The 19,366-nt window shown below is 49.4% G+C and overlaps 1 protein-coding gene across 2 annotated transcripts; it reads left to right on the forward strand.

Annotated features, from left to right (window-relative positions):
- The first annotated feature begins 2,907 nt into the window (after window positions 1-2,907).
- On the forward strand, window positions 2,908-9,294 carry NMRAL1 (NmrA like redox sensor 1). 2 transcript variants are annotated; one of them, XM_077141944.1, is made up of 5 exons: window positions 2,908-3,160; window positions 3,475-3,764; window positions 6,022-6,271; window positions 7,621-7,811; window positions 8,996-9,294. In XM_077141944.1, the coding sequence occupies exons 1-5, from the start codon at window positions 3,121-3,123 to the stop codon at window positions 9,173-9,175; spliced, it is 951 nt and encodes a 316-aa protein (XP_076998059.1). In that variant the 5' UTR covers window positions 2,908-3,120; the 3' UTR covers window positions 9,176-9,294. The 2 variants fall into 2 exon arrangements, with proteins under 2 accessions (XP_076998059.1, XP_076998060.1); XM_077141945.1 differs by having other exon boundaries at window positions 2,910-3,160; window positions 3,526-3,764.
- Window positions 9,295-19,366: the final 10,072 nt, after the last annotated feature.

The following is a 19,366-nucleotide window of genomic DNA, read 5'->3' on the forward strand; positions in this document are numbered from 1 at the left end:
GAATGTGATGCTCTTTGACCCAACAATTCTATCTCTGGGTAATGATTCTAGAGAAATACTGGCAAGAACCCAAAGAAGCACAAACAAGGAAGATGACTCCATTTTAGTGAAAACTTTAAAACAACCCAAAAGTCCATCAAGAGGGGATGCGGGTTTGACAGTGATGCATCCATTCATAGACAAGTTGTGCCACAGTTATAAAAGAGGGGCAGGCCCCACCACTGGAAGAAATGGAGAACTCTCCAAATATTAGAAGGGGGGAAGCATTTAAAAAAAAATACATTCAATAGATTTGTGCATTTCACGGTATGTAACCTTACAATATGTGTATGTGTGTGTATTGAACTTAGTTAAAGATGCACAAGCTTAATTGTTTAAAATGGAAGGGTTCTGGTGTCTGCAACTTACTTTGAAATCATCAAAAAATGAGATGATTTATGGTTGGATGGGTAGATGGATAGATAAACAGATATCTGAAAAAGCAAATATAGCAAAATGTTGAGTTGAAGAATCTAGGTGGTAGGCAAATGGGTGTTCAGTGTACAATCCTTTCAACTTCCATATGTTTATAGACTATCTTAAAGTTTTGAGAGAAAATATATTCGGTAGGATCCTTTTCACTTTTTTTAACTATAAAATGATATATTCTACCTGTTAATGTTTAGGTGTGTAAAAAATACCCCTAAAAGCCCTAGAATATTTACACATTAGGATGACTTAGGGAGGTCCAGGGTCACTTTTGCTTTAGTTATATCATTTAAGTTTTTTAATGAGAATGCATAAATGTGCAAACACATAATGCATTCCTTGGCTATGGAAGACGCAATAAAAAAGAGTGATTTTTAAGAAAATTATAGCAGGAAGCACACTCTGCACTCCCCCACCCCCACCCACCACATAAAAATGAATTAAATCAAGTGGCACTGATTGAAGAAGTGGTGGCTGCAGAGGTTCAAATGAGATGATACGGGCTTGGCCTATGCCTGCTACATTCGACGAGCCCAGAAATGGATTTCCCATGTCATCATCGTGAAAGTATGTCACTAGGGCTCAGTGGACTGTCAAGTGCTTTATAGAAAGTCCTTTGTAAGATACAAAGTCCTACCGAAAAGTGCTGACTCACGGCCGAGTGCACCAGTCAGTGGCCAAAGCTCTCCCTTCCGGTACACGGGGTTTGTCTGTCGTGACTGTGGCTTCAAGAGACAAGAACCTTTGTCCCCAGCTGCCAGACTGCTTCCGGACAGCCCGCGGGCACTAGCACCACCAGCTAGAAACCACTGTATGCCCTGCACTCACACCAGTTCTGATTTCTGAGTTGCAGGCTCAGCGTGGCAAAAAGGTGCTGGCGTGCCCTGCCTCCGATGTCGCCCTGGTAGGCTACTCTGAATTAAACCAGGGCACCGGGACCCACCGGCTCTGCTCAGAAAGGCCCCATGCTTGGTTTCATGCTCTGCTGTTGCTGCTTTAAATTCTTGATACTTTTTTAACAAGAGGCCCTGAGTTTTCATTTTGCACGAAACCCCACAAATTAGGCAGTTGGTCCTACTGAGTACCTTCTTGTTTGAATTTATTTCCTTAAGATAGAGGCCCCAGAACACTGGCTTAACCTCCTGAAAAAAAAAAAAAAAAAAAGCCGTGTAATGAAATGCATTTATCAAAGTAAAATGCATTTCAGTCCCATTTAGCAGATATTTATTGAGTTCCTACTATGTGCTGGACCTGCTGGGAGGGTGACTAACAAAACAATGTGGGCACTCGGGAATTCCTTGGTCTGATGTGGCAGACAGACAATTCTGCCAGTGGCATAGTGATGGGAAAAGAATAGGCACAGGGGAGAGGGGTGTCAAGGAGGACTTCCTGGAGGAGGTGATGGTGACATGCAGTCTTGAGAAATGAGTAGGAGTGAGACCCCCACCCCCACTCCACCCGCAGGGGTGGTGGGAGGAAGATATGCCAAACAGACTGCACAATCTGAGCACAGATGTCTAATAGCGTGTGCAGGAGACAGGGATTTATGCAAGATAAACACATAAAAGACAGAAGTGCCATATGTAGAATGGAATGATTTCTAAATGTTGTGTTAGTTAATTTTTTTTAAATTAATTTAAAAAAAAGACAGAAGTGCCTACTATGTGTACTATTTTTAAGTGCTGGGGATTCAGCAGTGAGCACAGACAACTAGCCTGCTCTCCCTGACATCCTGGAGGGAGGGATACACATTTTGGAACAAAGCATTGAATGAGAAAATGACATCCAGGCAGCAATGAGTTTTTCAGAAGAGGAGTGACAGTAATTTCTTAGTTTTATTAAAGGGAAAGAAATTCCACCTTTCTGCTAAAAAGAACTCAAATCCATGTAAGTAGTTGCAACTTCAAACGTGAGTTCGTCATCTAAGAACCACACAGGCAAAAAAATCCGAGGGTTGAGAGTCATGAATACATGTTTAATCATTTTTAGGCAACACCAAATATCTGGGTGAAAATGCAGATGTTCTTGCTAATTAGAGAGGGCTCCCTCCCTCCCTCTTTCTTTCTTCTTTGCCGGGTCCCCACCCACGGCATCCCGTTAAGCAGCCGTGTGAGCCTCGTGTTTCTAATAGCCCCGATTTACACAAATCCAGTTTCCGAACCCCCGGGCTGGCACACCCCAACCCCGGCCTGGGTCCCGCCGGAGCCGGGACGAACCACCTGTGCCAGCGTGGGGGGCGCGGGCAGGTCTGCTCCATGCAGTCGAGCTCCGGGTCCAAGGGCGCTCAGAAGTAGGGGTAGCTGGGGGTTCTTTCACATGCTGCGACCGGCAGGTGTCGCTTGTCCAGGTGGAGTTGGGCTGCGGGTGGGGGCCAGCCCTTTGCTCAGGATTCCTTCCCCCCCTCAGCGGTGGTTTCTGCTGCAGACTCGGGGGCGCGCATTCACTGGTGCGTGCTCCGCCTGCGCCGCCGCGAGGAGGTCGCGTGGGCCACAGGGACCCGGTGGGAGGAGGTGGGCCGGGGGGGCGCGGAGTCCCAAGATCTCGGGACAGCTGTCTCCCTGCCCCGGCCGGGCAGCCCCCCTCGGCCTCTACTCGGTGCGCTCCGGAGCCCCCGCGCCTCCCACCACTTCCAGACCTCCCGCTCCGGCGCTCATGGCGGACAAGAAACTGGTGGTCGTTTTTGGAGCCACAGGTAAGCGAGACCCCAAACTCATGGTCCGGAGGCCGGCACGGTGGGGGCCGCGGCCGCACCGACCACACAGTGATCGCATCTATAGGCACCGTCCAGAACCGACCGCTGCATGAGACGGGGAGCAGTCAGTGTCTGCCCGCGGTGGCCTGGGTGCTGGAGGGACATGGGGACGGGCTTCCCTTTGGGAGTGGTGGAAAGGTTCTGAAATTGGTCGTGGTGATGGTTGCGCGGTTGTGACTTGTGCGCTTTAAGACGGTGAATTGTAAGGCATGTGAATTCTATCTCAGTAAAGTTGTGCTTTAAAAACTAAAAAGTACCCGCGAGGTTTTCTCGGGTGTTTCCTGGAGGCCTTGCCCACTTTGCAGGTGCCCAGGGCGGCTCAGTGGCCAGGACGCTCCTGGACGATGGGACGTTCAGGGTTCGTGCGGTGACCCGGAATCCTGGACAGCGGGCGGCGAGGGCGCTGAGGCTGCAAGGGGCAGAAGTGGTGCGGGGAGACCAGGACGACCCGGCCAGCATGGAGCAGGCCCTGAGTGGGGCTGACGCCACCTTCATCGTCACGAACTACTGGGAGCACCTCAGCCGGGAGCAGGAGGTCAAGCAGGTGAGGGTAGGAGGAAGGCCGTGGGGCCACGCAGTTTTGAAGGCCCTCCTTGGCTCCACCTTGCCAGAGAGGTGCTGACCACCGATTCCCCGCAGCCATGCCAGACTTATGAGGGGGCAGGCTGCTGCGTTCCCATACCACCACCTTGTTTTGGAGATAATCATCCATGTACCATAAAACTTACCATTTAAGAATGTACAGTTCAGTATGTTCACAGTTGTGTAGCCATCACCATTATCTACTTCCCAAACATCTTCATCAGCCCAAAGCCCCAGGGTTAGGGGTCACCCCCTGATCCCCCCAACCAGGTAACCACTAATCAACTTTTTGTCACCCGCTGACTTGCTCCACTTTTTAAAAAAACGATTCTGTTGACTTATAATTTACTTATAATAAAATGTACACATTTTAATTGTACAGTTTCATGAACTTAAAAAATATATATACTTATGTGTGTTCGTTTTCTAGGGCTGTTGTAACCAAGTGCCACAAACCAGGTGGCTTAACGCAGAAATGTACTCTTACAATGGCCAGATGTCCCAAATCAAGGTGTGGGCAGGGCCATGCTCTCAGAAGGTTCTAGGCGAGGATCCTTCCCACCTCTTCCAGCTTCTGGTGGTTGCCGGCCATCCTTTGGTGTTCCTTGGCTTATCAGCACCTCCCTGTGTGCCCCTGTCTCTGTTTTCTCTTCTTAAAAGGACAGCAGGCATTGGGTCAGGGCCCACTCTAAACCACTCTGACCTCATTCCAACTAATTACATCGGCAAAGACCCTATTTCCAAATAAGTTTGCATTCTGAGGCTCTGGTGGACATGACTATAAAAAAATATGGTACATTTCCATCATCCCAGAAAGTTCCCCATGTTCCCTTTTATACTTTTGATCCCAAGATCACATGAACTCCAAATCACATTTATTTTCCTTTATTCCATTTCCCACCTTGGATTCCCTCAAGTCAAGTGGTTATTTCGCCCAGCGGGCTATCCAACTTGTGCCAGGAGCCTGGGAATAAGGCTGGAGAACCATGAGATGCAGCCCCCTTTTTGTCTCATGAGGATAGTGTTCAGCTCCCCACATGATGCCTGTCACCCCGAAGGCATTCAGCTATCAAAGTGGAACTATACCTGGGGCCAGAGAAAAAGCACGAAGTCGAGATCACGAGCCTGAGATTTAAGTCCTGCCTCTCTCATAAGCTCTTTGTATGCCTTTGGAGACATAACTGCCTTTCTCTGGTCCTTGTTTCCATCCTCTGTAAACTAAAAGTAGATCAGATTGGACTACTGGTTTCCAAATATTTTTTTTAGCCTTGACCCCTTCTTCGCGTACCATCTTACATGGAAGCCCATTACAGGAGGTGGACAGTTCCTCGATAGAAGTAGATCTCTGACCACCTGTAATAGTTTCCAGGGGCTGCCATTAACAAATCACCACAAACCACGTAGCTTCAAACAACAGAAATGCTTTTTGTCACCATTCTGGAGGCCAGAAGTCTGAAATCAAAGTGTCACCTGGGCCTGCCCCCTCTGAGTGGCTGCGTCCCTTCAGCTTCTGCCTCCGTCTCCACGTGGTTTCCTCCTGGGTCCACATCTTCTCTTGTGTCTGTTTTGGACACTTGTCATTGGATTTAGGGTCCACCCTGGTAACCCAGGATGGTCTCATCTTGTAATTACATCTGCAAATAAGGCCATGTTCCAAACAAGGTCAAACTCACAGGTTCCAGAGGTTGGGATGTGAACATAAACTTTGGGAAGGCACCACTCAGCTTCCTACGTCTCCTTTCATGGCAGGTGGTGGTGTTATCCCCGGGTAATTGACAATGTCAGGATGGTTAAATAACTTGTCCTGGCTTATGCAGCTGGCATGTCGCAGAGCCTGCCTTAGAAACCAAGTGCCTGCGTGCCTCACTGCAGAGCTGTAGCATTTCCAGAATAGGGCCCCAAGGTTTCCCTGTTGGGAAATAGCACAGGACCATGGACAAGGTGCCCACCCCAGGCACAGCTGGGAAGTCGGCAGGATTGCCCAGTCTCACATACCTCACATGGTCGGCATAGTTAAGGACGATGATCTGGAGAGCTGCTTGGGTGCTGCAGGTGGCAGAAGGCCCGCCATCAGGATCAAAGGGGGTGGCACATGCATGAGCATCATGGAGGGGTTGGCTCCTAGATAGACATGGTGGTGCTAGGTTAGGAGAGCCGGGGCCGTGTTTGGGGACACACATCCTTCCTCTCAATCTGGTTTCTGCCTTTCTGCCCACCAGGGAAAGCTGCTGGCTGATCTGGCCAAACGCCTGGGCCTCTCCTATGTGGTCTATAGTGGCCTGGAGAACATTGCGAAGCTGACAGGTGGGAAGCTGGCAGCCGGCCACTTCGACGGCAAGGGGGAGGTGGAGGAGTATTTCAGGGACATTGGCGTGCCCATGACCAGCGTGCGGCTGCCCTGCTATTTCGAGAACCTCCTCTCCTACTTCTTGCCCCAGAAAGCCCCGGATGGAAAAAGCTACTTGCTGAGTGAGTACCTGTCCTCGCCCCTCTGCTCTCACCGGCCTGCGGAGACAGAGTTCTTATCTCGGGAAGCTGTGGTGTGGCAGGATAGGCGCTTGTTGCCACGTCCATCTGGGTTTGAGCCCAGCTGTTTCTCACATCAGGTCTGTGGTTCTGAGCAAGCCATTTAACTTGAAATGGAGATAACACTGGTCTTCGCAGGGATGGTGAGACAATCTGCCTCCCCGGCAGATAAGAAATGCTTTGTCAGCTGGGAAGCTTTACAGAAACGAATGCAGTTATTGTTACTTCTTCAAAAATAAGATCCAGAAGACCTGGTCCCATTGTCGATTTCACAGAGTAGAAAAACACTTTCTTCTTAAATAACATTTGCAAATCTGTAAATGGGCTGAGCCTCCTTGGCCCTGGCTGGGAAGGAAGTACAGCTTGTCTCCTGCTGGCCGACTCAGTGGTTCCAAGGGAGAAGCTCACGAGGCCAGAGGCAGAGGGGACAGTGCCCTCGTCCAGCCCTACCCTGCACCCTGGAAGATGTTGGCTCACTCTGGCATGGGAGCCTGTCAGCAGCCACCCGAGAGCCCGTCCACCCAGTGAGCAGTCAGGCCCTAGGGATGGTACATGGGCACCATCCTTTCTCGTTTGCAAACCTGTTGGGGAGACAGTCCTGTGTTCCATCTCTGAGTTGGCGCTCCATCCCCACAAGCTCCCTGGGTGATCCCAACAGACAGCTGGGGTGGTCACTTTCCATAGATGAAATGGCAGGAGCCAGTGTTTCTGTCTCCACCTCCAGCCCTTTTTGCTGCACTCCTTGGCTTCTGCATCATCTAGAGAGTCATTTATTCATTCAGCAGATACTTACCACACCTGTCATGCCTTCTCAGGGACAGGCCTAGCCTCTGGTTCATCAGGCAATAGAGCGACCATTTGGATGCTCCGTCCACAAATTTCTGGTACTAGGAATTGAGGATAGGATGAGGCACACCAGGGCTGATGCGTGGGGTCCAGTGGGGCCCCTGGGGCACCAGCACAGTTCTTGATGGCAGCCTTCAAAGCCCCTACCTTTCCCTTCTTTGCTCTCCCTTATCTCAGCCCTGAGGCAGGGGGCACTCAAGGGTTCAAGGGTTCATATCCCCATTCTAGGAATGTCCTGACCAAGACTCAGGGTTGGGCTTCCACCCCCAATTTCCTGACTCCGAATCCCACTCTCTCTCCTCCCACACTGTTTCTGCACCCAGCAGGGACCTGTGCAGGTGCCCAGGTGACTGACTGCTGGAGCACCCAGCTTCCACCTTCAGAGAAGGGCATTATACGTGCCCCTCAGGACAGGTGCTGACAGGTCCTGCTCTCCACTGTCCCAGGCTTGCCCATGGGTGACGTCCCCATGGATGGGATGGCCGTGATGGACCTGGGTCCCGTGGTGCTCAGCCTACTGCAGATGCCAGGGGAATACATCGGACAGAACATTGGGCTCAGCACCTGCAGGCACACCGTGGAGGAGTACACCGCCCTGCTCTCCAAGCACACGGGCAAGGCCGTGCACGATGCCAAGGTGGGCTTTCCCCGGGGCAGCTCGGCAGCCTCGGTCAGGCTGTCTGAACTCACAGAGAGCGTTCCCAGGGGCATGGGGAGAGGGGGTCTGTAGGGTGCCCCCTCCCTCTCTGAATAAGGTAAATACAAACCCAGCCTCACAGGTAACGTTTCTGCTGTGCTGTTCTTGGGGGCTAAGTGGGACCCCTGATATGGGCTTCAGCATTTGCACTGAGTGGAGAGAACGGCTCTGGGAGAGGGGGCACGGGTTGTCCAGGCAAGGAGGGAAATGCAGGGTGTGCAGGGCGCCTCCGTGCAGGGGAGGGGAGGGGAGGGGAGGGGAAGCCGGGAAGACAGGCCCAGGCCCCACTTTCCCCTCTCCTTGGCCTGGGGAGGGCAGGAAGTCCGCTGTCACCTCCCAGCCCTGCTGGCCCATGTTCTTCCTGCCCAGACCCCACACTGCTCTGGGGCCAGTTTCTAGGTCCCCTTATGAAACTGGGCCATACCCAATAAAGAAAGTCCAGGAAATATCGAGTTGTGAGAAGACAAAAATCACACTGAAGGCCCCCCAGACCCAAGCAGAGCAGTTATGGGGGCAGTAGCGGGGAGCATTAGGACAGGCCAGATCCCAGACCCAGATCCTGAGGGTGACCTTGAGCCTACTCCCCAACCCCTGTCTGCCTTAGTCTCCCCATCTGTAAATGGGCATATTGAGTGTCAGCATTCTATGGTGGGGATGAGGATTCAATGAAATAATCAATGGAGAAGTTTCTTAACACAAGGCCTAGCTCACAGAAAACGTGCAATAAATGGCCACATATTACTATTTAAGTAAAAAGGTAGGCTGAGCCAGGTCCTGGAGGGGGTTTGAAGATCAGATTGAGGAGTCACAGTTCAATTCAATATCGGAAGGGGAACAGCTTTGGTTTTGAACAAGAAAATGATGTAAGCAAATTTCTGATTTGAAAGGGACTGGGAAGCTTTCATCTTAGGATCTGAACTGACGTGGAACATGCAGGCAGGGCACACAAGAACACTGGTTTCCAAGTGTTCATCTTTTTGGTAGAACAGTTTTCAGATGAGCTCTCCCTAGAATCTCGGGCGTCCATGGCAGGCAGGCATGAGGCCCCAGCCACCACCCCCTCCCCTGGCCTCACCCGGCCCGGGAAGACACTGACGCAGTGACAGGTGCCCTTCTGCTTCCAGACAACTCCCGAGGAGTATGAGAAGCTGGGCTTCCCTGGGGCCCAGGACCTGGCCAACATGTTCCGCTTCTACGCCATGAGACCTGAGCGCAACATCGAATTGACCCTGAGACTCAACCCTAAGGCCAGGACCCTGGACCAGTGGTTGGAGCAGCACAAAGGGGACTTTGCTGGGCTGTGACTTGCCCCCTCCCAGACCCTGAGTCTGTCTGGGAGAGGAGAGGCACAGAACTACAATTATCCTTTGTTGTGTTAATTTTTAAAAATTTTTTTCAATAAAGGCCATTGTTTTTGGGGGGGGGGGGGGCAGTGCATGGTCTGGGAATCAAACCCCAGTTTCCTGCATGAAAGGCAAGCATTCTACCATGGAACCACCTGTGCACCCAAGGCCATTGTTTTTGCAGTTGGTTTTCAAATGAAAAAGCCTCTGGGCCCCAATTGTATTATACATACAGACCTCACCCCTGCCCCTGCCCAGAATTCCCACTGCCCACCCCGGGCACATCTTGTTTTGAGAGAAGAGCACACACCAACGTGTCTTCCCCCTCCTTGTGCACAAGCCCCTGGCACCAGCCGCCTTTGCCCCGCAGCACATGTAACCTGCAGGGCAGCTGCCATAGGGGCAGACACTCCAGTGAGCTGTCTGCTGTCCAGCTGTCCATTGCAAGGCAGCTACAGCACTCTGCAGGGGAGTTTCCTAAATGCCTAAGGACTGATTACCCCAGGTTCAATGCTTCTTTCTTTGGAATCTTAACTGGCCCCACTGTGGGGTGGCTTGGGGCAGTCCGGCTGGGTCTTCCCTAATTCTTTTTCCAGTGCGAGGCCTGCTACTGGTTCAGACATAACCATCGGTCTAATTGGCAGAATTCCGGAGAAATGGGCTGGGGAGAGAACTGATTAAGGATATCCCAGGCTGGCTGCAAGGGTCTATGTAGGGGTCCACTGCACCTCTCTTAGATGTCTGCGGGCCGCCCTGGAGTAAAGGTGCTCCATAACTCTGGCAGATTGCACCTCCCTGTGGAAGGGCTATCGCTGCACTCAGCCAGCAAGGGGGTGAAGGGGCTGGGGACTGGGGGAAGGGCAGCCCCCTACTGTGGGTGATAAGAGCAGCTACTGGAGCCAGGTAGCTGCCTGCTACCTAAGCTGCAACTCTGCTGGTGACTGATATGGCAGCGAAGGTGGAAGGAGGGGAGTCCTGACCAAACAGCTTGGCCTGCTGTGTGCAAAAAGGAGTGGGACAAGGCTCCCTAGAGTGCAAGCTCCCGATCGAGATGCAAAGATTTGAGTACTTTACAAAGTGAGTGGGATTGAAGCAGGACAAAATAGGACAACTGGAAGTCCCTGGTTTCCTATTCAGCTCTGAAAGAGTTAACAAAACTGCAAGTCCTTTTGTTTCTTATCTAGCTCCAAAGGAGCAGCTGCAAACTTCCTCGGACAAGAATTTCCCTAAACCTCCCCAAACTGTTGCAACTTCCACAAACCATAAAAGCTTGTAAAATTCTGGGCCCAAAGCAAACTCTTAATTAATAATAGAGAGCATAGGGTCATAAAGATTGTAAACCATTTACCCAAAGACAAATTTTAGGTATGTAACAACAAACCACAAATTCTGCTAGCTGTCTCTTCCTAGAATAAAGAAAACATTGTTTGTATTCAAAGGTCACCATAGAAACCTGTTACCAACAAAACTTTCCTAAAAAACAAGCTGGGCCCACTCACTCAGTCCCTGTCCCTACCTTGGACACTCTGTTAACCTCTTTAACATATACTCTCTCTTTTAGTAAACTTTACTATTTATTCTTATTGGCCCTCTCATCTCTAAATTCTTTTAGTTTCAAGACGATTGGACCTGTGTCAGGGCTCAGAGGGCACCATTGCCAGCAGGGCGCTGGTTACAGGGGGTTGTGGTAAGCAGCTCAGAGGATGAGGAAGGGGTGGCATTCTGCACACATGTCCCCTTATCCAGAATAAAGTAGAACAGCCTAGACCAGTGGGAACACAGGGACCCCCTCCAGCAGCGAATCAACCATATACCATCCTGCCATGTACCTCAGCAGGGTCAACTGACACTGCAAGCCGTTTCCGCCAGAACCCTGAGACGCTGGCAGTGTGGCTGGTCAGGTCACAGGCAAGTGGAGCTGATAGGATGGTCTTGTCCTGGAGGGAGGCCAAAAAAGTAAATAATGTCACCACTCACGCATCTGTCAGACAGCACTGCCATGGGGTGAGGACAGTGTCAGCACTCTGCCTGCCCCGAGATGTGTGGCTGTCAGCGTGGGAAATGCCAGGAGGCACTGGTGTCCCCTGGAAAACTACTGGAGGACACAACCGCTGCTGCGAGGCTTGTGATGCATGAGAGAGACCCTTTATTGCCCCACTCTTTCCGAGGCCAGGACAAAAAGGATGAAGTCACCTTTGCGGCAGGTGGGAGGAAACAATGATCAAAAGTAGCACATCCTGGCCAGAAGGGGCGCCCTCCCCACTATACTAAGTTCTCTTGCAGAGTCGGGTAGGGTACAGAGTAGGGTAAGCCTGGCTGAGACAGGAAAGAGATGGACACCAGGACATTCAGCATCTGGAGTGCCAAATGGGAGTGAAATTCCAAATCCAGCACAAAGAGGCTTCCAGAAGCCAGAGGCAGTAGGCCTTGCTGAAGTGGAGTGGCGTGGGAGAAAACCAGCAGACGGCCCAACACCGTTCTGCTGAAACACCGCAAGGGGCTGAGGCCAGAGCAACAACACGCTAGACGGGCCATGGACAGGATTACATCCAGCTGCTTCCCCCAGGAGGAGGAGACAGGGAGGGAATGGTAACCCCACACCAAGGGCCCAGATTCCCTAAGATGGAAGGTCAGGTTATGGTAATTGAAAGTGACTATACTTTGGTCCCAACAAAATAGACAAAAGGTGTTGACCCTAATCAACACGGGGGCAGAAGCCCCTCATACAGGAATCCCCCATGGTTCTCTGGACCCCTGATGACTGACGTGTGTATGGGGGGGACCATCCATCCTGGTGCAAAGACTTGTCTCTCCCTTGAAATAGGGCAAGCCCCTCCATCCTACAGGTAGGTGTGCATCCTCTGTACCTGAAAATACCCTGGGAAAAGACACGCTCCTAGGGCTGCCTTACATGCTACTACAGGAGAATTTCACCTTGGGGTGACAGTCATGAGGGCAGTGCTGCCAGGGCATGTTGTGGTCCTATGGCAACCAGGGAGAACAATGGCTATTAAATAATATCACGTACCAGGAGGCACCAAGTAATATCTGCAACTTTCTTGGAATTGGAAACTACAAATGATCCAGCCAGCACAGAGCCCTTTTAATAGTCCAGTCTGGCCCACAGGAAGTTGATGGAACATGAAAAATGACTGCAGATTAGCGGGAACTGAACTAAGTGATACCCACCATCCATGCTGCACATGCTGCCACCTGAATATTAGATCAACAACCAGTCCTGGGACCTGTCAGTGCTGGTATAGATTTGGCCACTGCTCTCTGTAGTGAATCAAGAGATAAACAGTCTACAGGACATTTGCCTTCACATGGGAGGGCTAGCAGTAGACCTCCCATCCCCTTCCCCGAGAGAGCTACAGAGCTCTCCTACCAGCCATGGATGAGCAGCCAGGGACCTGACTGCCCTGGGGCCAACCCCAGGCAGGACTACACATAGAACTCTGTGTGGTGATGTCTTCTAATTTCTATAGATTCAAGTCTTCTAGAAAGCCATGGGGAGAGTCTGGGAGCACTTCCAGGAAAGAGGAAGAATGCTTAATGCCCAAGAAAATACAGGTACCAGAAAACACCATCAAGTTCCTGGGGGTGGTATGGCCAAGTAAGATGAGTGTTTTATCATTTGCTGTGATAAATAAGATTCCATTGTCTTCCCCCTGCCCCCATGATTGGGCTGTCAGAGGACCTTCATCCCTCATCTGGCACAATGTCTGTGCCCCCTGTATATACTAATAAAAAGGGAGCAGAATGGATTGGGGGCACAAGGAGGAGGAGGACTTTGCCAAAGCAAAAACTTTAGTAGCCCAAGCACAAGCCCTGCAAACTGTGACACCAGGGAGACCATTTGACCTAGGCACCTCCCAACACAGGAGAGACTGGGGTGGGCCCTATGGCAACGGGACAGGAAGACAAGGATTCCTGGAGGGTTTTCATCTCAACTCTTCAAAAGAGTTAAATGCTGCTCTGTCATTCTAGAAGAGCAACACTAGCTGTGACCCAAGCTTTATTACAAATAGAGGCCTTCACAGAGGATGTGGCAATGGAAGGAAAAACCACATGTTCCATTAAAGGATGGGTAGAGGGGCCATTTGTGAGGCCTGTTTCCATAGTCACCCAGAATAGCACCTTAGTGCCGTGACATGATACCTACAGCAGAGGGACCTTAGCAACCAATCCCATCTCACTGGAGTCATAAGTCTTTCTGGGGCCTGTAATATACACCATGAACTCAAAACACGCCCAAGGGCTGCCCCTAGAAAAGCCCTGACAGATAAGGAAAGGAGCAGGGATACCCCCACAGGATGCTCAGGCTAACCCCATCTTGGACAGTGGTGGCCATAAACCATCCATGGACACCCTGGGTGCAGAGGGGAATGTGACACAGGAGTGGGGGGGGGGGCACACTGAGAGCTGGCTGGAGCCACCCAGATACATACTGTTTGCACCAGTTCACAGGCAGTTGTGAAAGGGCTAACAATACGGCTTGTCCAATGGGAAGCCACCAAAAGCTTATAAATGGGCATCCCTTATGGGGGGCTGAAACATGGCAGGAAATTGGGACCATGTACAACATCCAGGAGAAGGTTATGGTCTTCCACATGGCCGCCCTGCAGGCAATGTTTCTCCCAGGAAAGAGGAAAGCAGATATCCTAGCAGAGATGCAGGCAGTGAAAGGACTGACAAGACACACATCACAACCTGGAGGCTGGTAGGAATGGCTGGTCTGACAAGCACGACCCAAACTCAGCCCAGGGCATCTTCCCAGGTCACAAAGGGCAGTAAAGCCTTAGACACCTGGTGGGTGGATTACAAAGGGCCTCTTCCGAGGTGCTGAGGGCATCTCTATGCACTTGTCTTTGTAGACACTGTCAGTGATTCATGCAAGCACCCTCTGCAGACATGCCAACCAAATGTCCACTGTTAAAGGTTTGCAGTGTCTATGATGTATATCACGCTTGGTGTCACTTCTAACGACCAAGGTGCCCACTTCACTGGCACCCTAATACAAGACTGGGGATAACATGGCAGTTCCCTTTGCCTTATAACCCTCAAGGGGCGGGCATGATAGACAGGAATAACAACCCACGACAGGAAAATTTCAATGCCCTCTGTGCAGCCATCTCTAAAATGATGGGCCACAGTCCTACTGGAGGCCTCAGAAACCTTATGAAGTGGCTGCCAAAGGAGGGAAGCTGGACTTTGATAGGGTCCTCACAGTGCCAGCCCTTGCACAAGGCATGCAAATATGGAAATGGATAGAGGCCTGCAACCCTGAGCTAAGTGCCATCCTCGATGGGGTAACACTCTGAACTCCTCTCCCCATCACCACAGGTGCTGATCTGGGGTGGATAGCACCCATGGATGGATAAGGCAGGAGGCCCCTGATAGCCTAGGGCTGACTCCGACATTCCTGGAAGAGAAAGGTCATGGTGGCAATGGGTAGGTGGGCATCCCATCCACAACAGCACAGCTGTGGCTGAAGTAACATTAACACTGTTAGCATGGGGTGGGGGTGGGACAGCCTCTCCCATGGTGGCAGTCAGCCAGGGTGAGTCCCTGCTGCAGCAGCGGTCACTGCCAGAAGAGGAACCAAGACTAGTCTCAAGAGTCGAAGGGTGAGAGAGCCCAATCTGGGTTTCTCGGAAGAGCTTGTCTTTTCATTGCTAGCTTGTGTGTCTTTTATGGCTAACTACTTATGCTAAAGCTTGACACACCATTGAAAATGTGTTTTCAGCCTGGGCCCACCATACTGCAGACATGAAACCAGTCCAGCCACTGGGTTTGTGGCCTTATGCCTTACAGCATCTGTGGAGCTGTCCCCTGGTGGGTTGATATGCTTCATGGCTGGGAGGCTGTCCAACGCTGGATCAGAGAACCACAGAAGGAAACGTCAACCTTGAACATGACCGATGTCACAGGTGACACTGTTGATTCATGGGGTAGGGTGTTCTGGGGCACAACCTAACTTTTCCAGCAAAACCTTGGAAACAATCCATTGAAAAAGCACATAAGCCCAGAGAATACAATCTTCTACCCCCTGGGGTCCTAGGCCCAACCAAGGGATGGGTTTACTTGGCTAACTCCTACCATGGGGATATTGCCTCGACCTGCCTCTCTGTGTTGGGAACAAAGACACCACATAGAATGCCATGGACAAATTATTGAGCTGTTTCCTGAGAAATAATCCTGTACCACTGTCTAAAATAGCAGTGACTGATTTGCAACTGACTGGAGCCAAGGCCCCCGTATCTATTGCATTTCCCAAGGCGGCACATGGTGGTTATGTAGCATAGACAGGTGGCCCCAGGGGGATGCGGAGGAGAGGACTTGGCTTCCCCTGGATGCGCTCTAGAATATCAGACACAATCCCAGAGCCCTTAAATGAGCCTATTTGGAGGAGAGGTCTGTAGTCTCTTACTGGGATTATTTGGTCTTTGTTTTTGTTCCCCAAGGAAATATTATTGACATGATGCTCAAGATAAAAACCTGCTGAAAATCTGTAACCACAGCCTTCTGTGACAGTAAACACAGTCTTTCGGCACAAGATCAAAAAATTGGGCTCTGCACAAGGTGGTGCCACAAAACCATGCAGGATATTCTCACCACAGCATGAGAGAACATGCGCCTTAATAAAACCGAGTGGTGTGTCTACATTCCAGATTAAAAGGCTGAGGTAGATACATCCTTAGTTCATTTGCAAAAACAACTGTGTCCCCTAGATCAGATGGTGATGACTCATAGTGGTCTCAGATAAAAAAAAACAGTTCATGGGATGGTGTAGCCAGTGGAAAGTACTGTTGATGAGTGTGCCAGTTTGAAAATGTTATGTACCCCAGAAAAGCTATGTTTTAATCCTGATCCAACCTTGTGAGGACAGCCATTTCTTTTCATCCTGATTCAAGGCTGTAGTGTGCGGAAATTTCTGCTTAGATTTTCTCCACAGAGACTGTGGGGCATGCCCAATTGTGGATGGGACCTTTTGATTTGATGGAGATGTGACCCCACCCATTCAAAGTGGGTTTTGATTAGTTTACTTGAGTCCTTTAAAAGGGGAAACATTTTGGAGAAACTTCAGAGCTGACACAGATGCAGACACAGAGAGAGAAGATGGCTAGACATGGGCAGGACCCAGCAGACGTTGCCATGTGCCTTCGCATGACATGCTAAGCAAGAACCCAGAAATGTGTCCCCAGAGGAGCTAAGTGAAGGCCCACAGATGCTTAGAGAGGAAACCACTGGCATCAGAAGCTGGAAGCAATGAACCAGGAATAAGGACCAGCAAATAGAGGTGTTCTGGAAGGCATCAGCCTTTACTGAGTGAAGGTAACCTCTTGTTGGTGCCTTAATTTGGACACTTTCACTTCACTAGGACTATGAACTTGTAACTCACTACATTGCCTTTTTAAAAGCCATTCCATTTCTGGTATATTGCTTTCTGGCAGCATTAACAAACTAATAAGCCTTTTAGGTATTGTGGCAAATAGACTTATTCTACATACCTGTATATATTGTTGGTGTGGGTTCTGTCTCCAATGCTCCTGAAAAATGGTGAAAACAGTCTTACTAGCTATAACCCCAGCCCCCAGACCATATCCCAGGGACTCTTGTGCAAGCAGCAGCATGTGAGATTGTAAGGACTAGTCAGGGATATGTCGTATCTCCTAACAGAGGGAATACAGACCTCGGCCCTGCCCCCTCTGCCAGCATCCCTCCCTGGAACTCTCCGGGAGCACATGGAGCTTTAGCTGTTATAACCTTGAATGCTGCCTGCCCAGAGCGCATCTTGTCTCAAGAAAAGAGCACATACCAAGGTGTTTTCCCCCTCCTTGCACACAAGCCCCTGGCACCAGCCACCTTTATCCCTTGGCCACATGTAACCTGTAGGGCAGCTACGATAGGTGCAAACATCCTTGGATGAGCTTCTTGCCATTTTGCTGTCTCTCACAAGGCAGCTGCAGCTCTCTGTACATACATCCCCCTACTAAATGCTTATGGACTGATCACATAGACATTCAGTGTCTCTTGCTTTAGAATCTCAACTGGCTCCGTTGTGGGGCAGTTTGGAGCAGTCCCAACTGGGTACCCCCTATTACTTCTTTTAGGATAAGTCCTGCTCTGAATCAGTGGGATGCAACACTGATCAAGATGGCAGAGTGAGATGTTTCAGGGCTCCAACTCTCGACGGCTTTGAACAATGAGCAAGGACTGGCAGAACATCTTTCTCAAAGCTCCAGAAACAAAGGACTATAGTAACAGGGCAAGCGCCAAATCAAGAAAACGGCCCCTAAAAAGCAGTAGGATCTTGTGGTGCCCTGGCTGGCCTCTCCCCCACACTTTGCCAGCTTGGTGCAGAGCTGGCTGTGCTCCTACTGTGGATCCCGATATCCTTGGTCCTGGTTCCGGAGGGGGCAGAGGTACCCTTCTGCACATACTGGGAGCCAAATGCTAGCCTAATCGGTCTGGGGACAGCCTGAGGGACTTGCTGTCTCAGAACTTGCCCTGCATGGAGAAAGTGGCCCACAAGCTCTCCTACAGAATGCTGTGAGGAAACAGTCAACTCGGGCCACCTGGAGCAAGGGATCGCAGTGCAGTGCCTGAACCATGAGGAAACTGTTTCCAAGGGAAGAGGGGACATTCATATCTGCATAAATAGAGGAAATTCTGGTGCCAAATGTGCACTCTCAAGACAAAGAGGCATGTGCAGAAAGGACCATGGAGACCCTATGCTTTGGCCTGGAGCAATTCTATAAACTCAATGAATGAATAAGCTCTGAAGGAGAGGGCCCACACAAGTCAATCTGTAAAGCCTAGTGTGCTGGTTTGAAACTGTTATATACCCCATAAAAACCATGTTATTTTAATTCTATCTTGTGGGGGAAGAGCCATTGTAGGATGGGATAGTTTGATTAAGTTGTTTCCATGGAGATGTGACCCACCCAATTGTAGGCATGGCCTTTTTTAAATTAATTTTTAAAAAATATAACAACAAACAAACGCAAAAATTCTTAACTTTTGATCATTCCGTTCTACATATATAATCAATAATTCACAATATCATCACATAGTTGCATATTCATCATCATGATCATTTCTTAGAACATTTGCATCAATTCAGAAAAATAAATAAAAAGATAACAGAAAAAAATTCAGACGTACCATACCTCTTACCCCTCCCTTTTATTGATGACTAGCATTTCAATCCAAATTTATTTTAACATTTGTTCCCCTTATTATTCATCTTTAATCCATACGCTTTACTCATCTGTTGGTAAGGTAGATAAAAGGAGCATCAGACACAAGGTTTCCACAATCACACAGTCACACTGCGAAAGCTATATCATCATACAATCCTCTTCAAGAAACATGGCTACTGGAACACTGCTTTACATTTCCAGGCAGTTCCCTGCAGCCTCTCCATTACATCTTTTTGTGTGTGTGTGTGTGGTTTCTTTTTCTTTTTTTTTTTTGTAATTTATTTATTAATTGAAAAAATAAAGAAACAACATACATAATCAGTAATTCACAATATCATCACTTAGTTGCATATTCATTTCTTAGAACATTTGCATTAATTCAGAAAAAGAAATAAAAAGACAATAGAAAATGAAATAAAACACAGGAAAGAAAAAAAAAATTATACCTACCATACCCCTTACCCCTTGCTTTCATTGATCACTAGCATTTAAACTAAATTTATTTTAGGATTTGTTCCCCCTATTATTTACTTTTATTCTATATGTTCTACTCCTTTGTTGACAAGGTAGATAAAAGGAGCATCACTCACAAGGTTTTCACAATCACACAGTCACATTGTGACAGCTGTATCATTATCCAATCATCCTCAAGAAACATGGCTACTAGAACACAGCTCTACATTTTCAGGCAGTTCCCTCCAGCCTCTCCATTACAAATTGAATAACAAGATGATATCTACTTGATGCATAAGAATAACCTCCAGGATAACCTCTCGACTCTGTTTGGAATCTCTCAGCCATTGACACTTTGTCTCATCTCCCTCTTCCCCCTTTTGGTCGAGAAGGTTTTCTCAATCCTTTGATGCTAAGTCTCAGCTCATTCTAGGGTTTTTCTCAATCCCTTGATGCTGAGTCTCCGTTCATTCCAAGATCTCTGTCCCAC

The sequence above is a fragment of the Tamandua tetradactyla genome, chromosome 23 (assembly GCF_023851605.1).
Source record: "Tamandua tetradactyla isolate mTamTet1 chromosome 23, mTamTet1.pri, whole genome shotgun sequence".
Taxonomy (NCBI): Eukaryota; Metazoa; Chordata; class Mammalia; order Pilosa; family Myrmecophagidae; genus Tamandua; species Tamandua tetradactyla.

What these genes read in the sequence shown, in the direction of transcription:
- NMRAL1 (XM_077141944.1), top strand. Translation starts at nt 3,121, where the DNA reads ATGGCGGACAAGAAACTGGTGGTCGTTTTTGGAGCCACAG. An exon ending in GGGAGCAGGAGGTCAAGCAG is followed by an intron (nt 3,765 to 6,021) that starts GTGAGGGTAGGA and finishes TCTGCCCACCAG; the next exon opens with GGAAAGCTGCTGGCTGATCT. An exon ending in AGGCCGTGCACGATGCCAAG is followed by an intron (nt 7,812 to 8,995) that starts GTGGGCTTTCCC and finishes TTCTGCTTCCAG; the next exon opens with ACAACTCCCGAGGAGTATGA.